General features: G+C 38.1%; 1 protein-coding gene across 2 annotated transcripts; it reads right to left on the reverse strand.

Moving 5' to 3' along the window:
* Positions 1-1177: 1177 nt before the first annotated feature.
* On the reverse strand, positions 1178-7144 carry LOC105029712 (cytochrome P450 1B1). 2 transcript variants are annotated; one of them, XM_010903216.4, is made up of 3 exons: positions 6759-7144; positions 5602-6613; positions 1178-4206 (listed from the first exon to the last, which is right to left on the reverse strand). In XM_010903216.4, exons 2-3 carry the CDS (start codon positions 6603-6605, stop codon positions 3615-3617), a joined length of 1596 nt encoding a protein of 531 aa, XP_010901518.1. In that variant the 5' UTR covers positions 6606-6613; positions 6759-7144; the 3' UTR covers positions 1178-3614. The 2 variants fall into 2 exon arrangements, with proteins under 2 accessions (XP_010901518.1, XP_010901517.1); XM_010903215.4 differs by having other exon boundaries at positions 6988-7143.
* Positions 7145-8235: the final 1091 nt, after the last annotated feature.

An 8235-nucleotide genomic window follows, 5' to 3' on the forward strand; every position in this document is an offset into this window, starting at 1 on the left:
CGTTGCCATGAAACAATGCTTAGGTAGGTGTTACGTGTCAAAGTAACATCCACATGAATGGCAGGACCCAAGGTTTACTAGCACAGCCTAAAGCATCACGCTGCCCCCGCCGGTATGCCTCCTCCCATAGTGCATCCTGGTGCCATATGTTCTCCAGTTAAGCAACGCACACGCACCCAGCCATCCACGTTATTCATCAGACCAGGCTACCTTCTTCGATTGCTCCGTGGTCCAGGTCTGATGCTCACATGCCCATTTTAGGCACTTTCAGCAGACAGGGGTCAGCATGGGCACCCTGACTTGTCTGCGGCTATGCAGCCCCATACGCAACAAATTGCAATGCACTGTGTGTTCTGACACCTTTCTATTAGTACCAGTATTAACTTTTTCAGCAATTTGAGCTACATTAGCTCATCTGTTTGATCAGAACACATGGGCAAGCCTTCGCTCCCCACGTGCATCAGTGAGCCTTGGCCGCCCCTATCGCCAGTTCCCCGCTTTTTCTTCCTTGGACCACTGTTGATAGGTACTGACCACTGCAGACCGGGACCACCTCACAAGGGCTGCAGTTTTGGAGATGCTCTGACCCAGTCATCTAGCCATCACAATTTGGCCCTTGTCAAAGTCACTCAGATCCGTATGCTACCCCATTTTTCTTGCTTCTAACACATCAACTTTGAGGACAGAATGTTCACTTGCTGCCTAATATATCCCACCCACTGACAAGTGCCATGATAACAGGATTATCAGTGTTATTCACTTCACCAGTCAGTGGTCATAATGTTATGGCTGATCAGTGTATTTACCCTTTTTGTTCTCACTATCCTTCACAATGACATCTGAGGCAAACATTTTTCTTTGACTCTTCTATTCTGTGTAACATGAATTTGTGACTCCAGCATGCCTGTCCAGATGCAAGCTTCTTGCTTATCAAGTACAGTGAGACAAAATATTTATTTTGACTGCCCACAATAAACTCTGGTTAACTAGTTAGATACAATATATTCACAATATATCTATTTTTGTGAGGCATGTGTTAACATGAAAACAAAATTCAACCTATTTTTACTGCCTCTCATATATAATAGCTACAAATCAAACAAGAAAAAAGTTATTTAATTTATTATTACTTTCCAATATCACATATAACTCTTATGAACTTAATGTTATCTTTTGAATCTATACAATATCATGAAATATAGTACATTTATGATTATGTTCTTAATTTGATAAAACAAAGGAGAATATATCACTGTATAAATTAAATGACATGGTGTTGGTAAATAACTTTTGCGAAGCAGTCTTTTGGAGACTCGAGTTTCTGAACAGTAGAACATAATAAAAACAGAAAATAAAACACTTTGCAACACTAAACCACTAATTCAGTTCACTACAACATTTCAGAGAGAAAAGGCTACAATATCAAACATTGTACACAGTGTAATCTTGCCTATATTGTTTCCCTGTCTAGCCCTGGAAGGACCAACATAAATTTAAAGTTACTGCCCAGTGTTCTGATTTCTAGTATCCCATTTTTGCCTAGTTGTTAGTGTAGTCATATCAATCTTATGCTATATGAATATGTTTTGCATTAATTTCTCCCAGTTGTATTTTCTTTACGGGAAATTGTATTTGAATATGCAGGAACTACAGTTGCTAGAGGGTAAATAAATTGAAAATACCACTTCAATGTCAAATTTGAATGGGAAGAAACAATTTGGCATCAACAGTACATAAATCAAGTCAATCAGAGACCAGGTTAAGGACCTGGTCAATCAGCAGCCAACTCTTCATTACCAGTATACAGTATGGCCACACAATTCTTTATTTGGGGAACTCCCAGAATATATCAACACACAAAAGTTTATGTAACCTACTTTTACATTTACTTAAATTATAAGTTGGTGAAGGTCATATTTCAGAGAAATACAGTATGTAAGCACTGGACTATTTCTTTAATCATAAAACAATCAAAAATTATATATAAAGTTAAAATAAATACAAATAAACATTACTAAAAAGAAAGGTAGCTTCTTGTGTTGTCAAAAAGGAAAATTATATCTTGTGAGATGGCTAGGAGAAATGTCATAAAGACATTTAAAAGAAAATCTGTAAATTGAAGACAGAAAACATGGTGGAACCCATGTGGCACCAAAGTACATTCAATTATAGTCTTCCAATAAATGTCCAACTTTGATTCATTGGAAAAATCCTGATCACTCAGCATGATTATGACCCCAAACATTCTACAAGATAATTAACACCTACTTGGGGCCAAATACTGCCAGTGGAACACTCACAGTACTAGACTCACCACCTCAGAACACTGACCTAAACATTACTGAAGCTGTGTGAGGACATGGAGAAGAAAAAAAGCTGCCAAAATCAAAACAAAAAAGTTATGGTAAATCCTGCAATATCCCTGGAAGAATACCCAACAGGACAACAGTCTTTAGTTTAGCATTCTATGAGAGGCCACAGAAAATACTGACTTGAAATGTAAGTGGTGTTTTTTTTTTTTTATATAAATATACCCTGCCCAAGTAAATGTCTTTAAACAATTTTCTCAGGTGGTGTAATACATTTACATGTATGTAATTGGGTTTCTCAAGAGGACCTAGATTGAAGTAGTCTTGCATAACTACATGTACGTATTACTAGCTTGTATCAAGATAATCACTACATTGATTATTACACTACTAGTTACTCATGTATAAAAGACTATGTATTATTTGGTCCAACCCGTCAGTTAAATTATTATTCAATTTTGGCACTTGAACTTTTATTAAAGGTATTATCATCTCACATTTTTTATTAACAAATAGTGGGGATGATACTGCTATTGACATACATACATTATATGCAATAAAACCTAATAATTGCTAGTCTATTCAACTTTGTATTTGTAGAGTTGAGTAAATTAGGAACGGTGTTGCAGTTGATTGCCTTGAATTCATAAATTAACTCTTAAATTAGCATTTATAACAACCTAAGTTTGCTTTAAAACTTCAACGCATGTGTTTAGGGTAATATAGTGTAGGGCTGCCCTTGTGAATTTCTTATATTTTTTGCTAATGTTAACACTGTCAAATAACCTGTATTTTTGTATAATAGTGATACAATTGGAATTATTTGTCTGGATCATATTGATTTTGTTTGGAAATATAAGTATTTTGAACATAAAAGGAACACAAGATATTAGCTGAGATGAGATAGTAGATGCAGGTGAAAAGGCTGAATCAACTTGATTCAGTCAGTAACCCTTTAAATGCAGTGGCAAATGCGCTTTGAAAGAGGAACATTAACCTCATATGCCCACTGCAAGCGACTGTATGTCCTGTCGGGGTTGAAGATTACCCAACATCAACACAGCAATTCATTTTAAAAAGTCTATAAAAGTAGCATTTTTGGGGTTCCATAGTCAAAGTCACTGATGAAGAAATTACACAATAGATGTATGAGAAGGTTTTTTGTCAGGGTTTTCAGTTGATAAATAAATGTAGAGTAGCTATACAGTAGCTGAAACCTGGATGCACATTAGAGTGATCATTAATCTACATAAGCATTATATTTTTTTATCTTCATTTACCGTCTTTGTAAGGATTAGAGTGACACTATTCTCTGTCTGATTGGGAGATGCCCAAATTCCCCTGAGACTCCTCCAGGACTTCAATGCTGTCCCGTAGATTCACCGCAATGTAGAAGTTATTGGGCTTCAGGGTCAGTCCGTAGGTGTAGTCAATGGAGAGAGGATTGTCTGGATCAGGACTAAAGTGGACCTGGTGCACCAGCAATGATGTAAATAGGAACATCTGCATCTTGGACAGCTCCTCTCCAATGCACCGTCGCTTACCCAATGAGAAGATGAGCACGCTACTGGCACGGTCCTTGTTCAGCGAGCCACTGTGGTCAAGGAAACGTAAGGGATCAAAGGTCTCCGGTTGCGTCCACTTAGTGGAGTCGTGGTTGCTGGACCATTGGTTGATGAAGATAACTGTGTCTTTGGGGATGGTGTAGCCCATGATGTCGGTGTCGACAATGGTGCTGTGCGGGATGGTAAGCGGCAGGAAGCTGGTAAAGCGCATCACCTCGTAGATGAACGCCATCACATAAGGTAACTGTGGCTGGTCCTCAATGGTGGGCAGACGTCTCCGGTCGACCACTTTGTCCACTTCCTCTTGGAGACGAAGTTGGATATGAGGAAATCTATTGGAAAATGTCAAAGGCGAACAGTGAGATGAACATAGATATCACCTGTAGATCTGTCTCAACTCTGAGGGAATGATCAAGTTAAGTACATCTGTTTTCCTGGTAGCCTTATGATTATGGTAGCCTAATTATGCAGCAGGTATCTGACATACCCTGCAGGTTCTTGAAGCAATGTTTTTGGCAGAATGGTTACAGGTGTTAATTAACATAGTTATTTTTGTGTATTTAATAGGATAGTAGTTGTCATAATGCAGTTGTTTCCACTGGATTACATTTTTTACTACAATCCACTATTTTTTTGATCAGTACTGCACCAAATAATTACCTGAGTTAAATTAAAAAATAAATAGGCCTATAAATCCTTTACAAACGAACTACAGCATTAGGAGTATTTCTAGGATTTAGAGACTAATGGCCTGGCCCAGATCTACAAAACAAGATTAAATGTAAATAACTTGCATTTAATCTGGATTTGTTTGATACAAATGATGGAAGCTTTTCACAATGGAGCTGACATGTTTTGGAACTGTTCTCTGCTTCCCCTGACCTTTAGCTCTTTCTAGTTTATCTATTAAGAACGTTTAGTTTGGGAGATGCCGGTATCGCTGTACCGTTTTAATATTACAGTTTGTCTGGCATCTCAGAAAACACTGTTAGCAGTCTCAGTTGCCTACTTCTATAGAGACAGAGACAGACTCCGATCAGGGTTATTTCGTTTCAGATCTATCACATGAGGCAATCTAACTGTGACGCGAGGGCTAAATAACGTACGGATCTCTGTCCTCGCAGGGACAACAGATGTCTGTACACAAGGTCGCAAGTAAAGCGCGTCATTACGCAAACCCACTTTATTTTTTTATAAATGGACCATCAAAAAGCCCCGGGGGCTAAACCAAAGAGACCTGGGGCTATAGCCCCCGAAGCCCAGGATCACACCACTGTAGCTGCACTATTCCTACTATGTTCTTACTGGCAACACACAACCTGGTGTTCTACCGCTCAGATTTTATTTTTTGTCCGGACGCGAGATTTCAACAAACTGTCGAGCCACTCTTGTTAGTCTGCCAATACCTGCCTGGGCGCTTCTGCTGTTTAATACTATTATATAACATCCTACTTCTGTTACTGAAGTGCCGAACACAAGAGCTCTCTGTATAGCAATGAAAGAGCAGAGAAGAATTGCTCTTTCGTTTTGTTTCTCTTTGTTAGATGGTATTACATTAGGGAAAACTGCTTTCTCCACCTTATGCCTAACTTTTCTTTACGTTACCCACAGAATTCCTCCACTTCACGCATATGCGTTCTTAACTAGCATAGGCTATTGTTTACAAAATGTACGGAGGGAATTTACTTGTATTTCATTTGTGTTTATATAAAAGGAATATGCATCACCTCACAAGAATTAGAATGATCCATTGGAGTGCAGTAGACAATGTGTCTTGGCTTGCTCCAAATATATCTCCAATAGTGGGTGGCACGTAATCTTTGCCTGGCGAAATCCTCGACGAGCTGTCCTGTTTGTCCAATGCCATGATGAAAGCATCTGTCATATCCCGGATTGTGCTTGAATGAATGGTCTTTCGATGCTCGACAACTTTATTAATGATGAATTTACTGAACTCCCTGTTGAGGTCTTTAAAGTTTTCAAAAATTGTTTTTATAGGGTTGGGAAAATACTGAAGCCAAGGCATCACATCCACCATGCTCCCAGCACCCACTGTTTGGGTGAATTGGTCATTTCTTCCCACCACCTGTGCGAACTCTGCGTCGTCGTAAGAATATCTCTTTCCAAAGCACACTGCGGTCATTATGTTAGCGGTTGATACAACCAAGTATGTATTTGGCTGGAAATATTGGTGCTCTTTCGTTTTTTTTAGGAAAATGTGCAGCAGCTCCCTAACTTCACAGACAACGTGGTTTTCGAAAGACTTTTTGGTATTGTTGTTGCTGGTGGAAAACATCCGAACAGTAGACTGAGCCACCTTTCGGTGCATTTTCCAACATTCGCTGAATGTACCAAAAGCCATGCTATCGCCATTGGAAATGTATTTAAAAGAGGCAAAGTCCGGTCTACCTGCAAAATCAAATCCCTTTTTGATTAGTGCTTGCTTGATTGCGTCGCCATTCAGCACCACAACATCCCGGCAGCCGAGTTTTATTTGAAAGACATCCCCATATTTCCGTGACATGCGAGTGAAATAGAGGTGAGGACTTTTGCCAAGCTCAACTGCGTTCCCAATGACTGGCCAAGCGAACGGTCCAGGCGGGCCATGTACGTCCAAGGTGCGTCTGATCCTGCGCCACAGGTGCATGGCAAAGAGAAAAGTCAAAGATGCCAATAAAATACCCCGTGGCGATGGCTGGGTCATCTCCTCGAATATAACCTGCATAGCCATTATGAATCCTATAGACAGAAAGACATAAGTTAGTTCTGAAAGAATAATAACATTATATCCTGATTATTATGAGAAAAATATAATGTACCTATTATAACAGCACAAACGATTGCGCCATATTTAATAGGTAAAATGGGAATGGATATGTACAACCTTGCCGTCAATTCGCTTCTTCCTCGAGAAAAGAACACCTTTATTTTAATTAGTCTATTAGTTACTAATAAATGTTATGTTGAATCAGCCCGTGGTTATTGATCTGCTAACACGGTGGTTTAGGGTTAATTGTAATGCAAGATGTGTGCAAATTGTTCAGTAGGTCGCCTCTTAATAGCGGTTACATGTATTAAAAGTATAACTGAATAACGAATTCCTCCGAACTTACGAAAATAGGCATACAAGTAATCCAGAATATGTTCAATAACTTAATTGGTTTCATCGAGCAGTTCCAGGACTTCCACCCTCCACATGTGAACAGCCTTCTGCTGCCCCGTGTTAATTTATTTATAATAAACAGAAGTGTCAAATAGCATCATAGCTCGTCAGCGTCTGGTGTGGGGTAAAGGCTGTGTGCTCCCCTCCCTCCCCCTGCACGCAACACATTCACACACTTTTCCTCCCTCTGCTTCTCTCATCCACACATCTAAGGGCACCTACTCTCTTTCCTCGTTGAAACTGTAGCCGCAATCACCACTGTGAACTAAACTCAAATTTGTGTCGTTTTTTTAAAGGTCGATTATCAAGGATGTCCAAATCGATTTATTTAATTTCATTTCTTACAGTTTACTCCACGAAAAAAATCCACATAGGCCATAGACTTAGATGGTTAGCTAAAAAAGCTAAGACCTAAAAGAAAAGGCAATGTGATTTTGGCTACCTTCTACTAATGACAGAACTACCATTATGAGGGTGTTTATTAATATTTATGTTTAATTGTTGCTTGAATTATTATTGAAAATTACAACTGGTCAAACTTATTGTAAGTTACAATATTATACAACTACATATTTTTTGTGCTTTAAATAAAAAATAATGTTTCTGGTTACCTAGTCTAATTACATTTTCAAGTGTATATAGTTTCCAACAAGTAGGATAGTATATGGGTCATTATAAATTGTGGTAAATGAAATGTTGCTAATTTTTTTTATGAATAAAAATTAGCTGTAAGCTAATTTTTGAGAGAGAATAAGCCTCACTTATTCACTGGAATAAGCCTCACTTTGTTCCAGAGAATCTGTATCTTTAACGTGTAAAAGACACGTACATTGGAGTATAGTACACTTTATATTTTTTTTGTTTTTCCACATTTATAACCTCTATATTATATAAAAATATTTTACTTGTGACATATTTCTCATTGATTGGTATGCCTTTGTCAGTGCACTTGGATGAGGCTGCGTTTCCAATTAATAACGCTAGGAGGAGATGCTCTCCACAACGTTAGGTTATAATTAAAAATAATTACAAAATCATATAACACTTTTAATCAATCTATTTAAATAAGAATATATTCATCAAATAACTTGCAATATAAGACATGAGAACTATAGTATAAAAGTTTGTTGACACAATCATTTAAACACGGTTGAGTGAGGTAAAAGTCTAAAAATAAATACATACAAATAATAATATA

The sequence above is a fragment of the Esox lucius genome, chromosome 6, assembly GCF_011004845.1.
Source record: "Esox lucius isolate fEsoLuc1 chromosome 6, fEsoLuc1.pri, whole genome shotgun sequence".
NCBI lineage: Eukaryota > Metazoa > Chordata > Actinopteri > Esociformes > Esocidae > Esox > Esox lucius.

Bases quoted from the DNA above. Each gene is read 5' to 3' on its own strand.
- LOC105029712 (XM_010903216.4), bottom strand. From the start codon at position 6,605: ATGGCTATGCAGGTTATATTCGAGGAGATGACCCAGCCATCGCCACGG. The intron at 4,207-5,601 runs GTGATGCATATT...ATTTTCCAATAG, and splicing joins ATCATTCTAATTCTTGTGAG to ATTTCCTCATATCCAACTTC.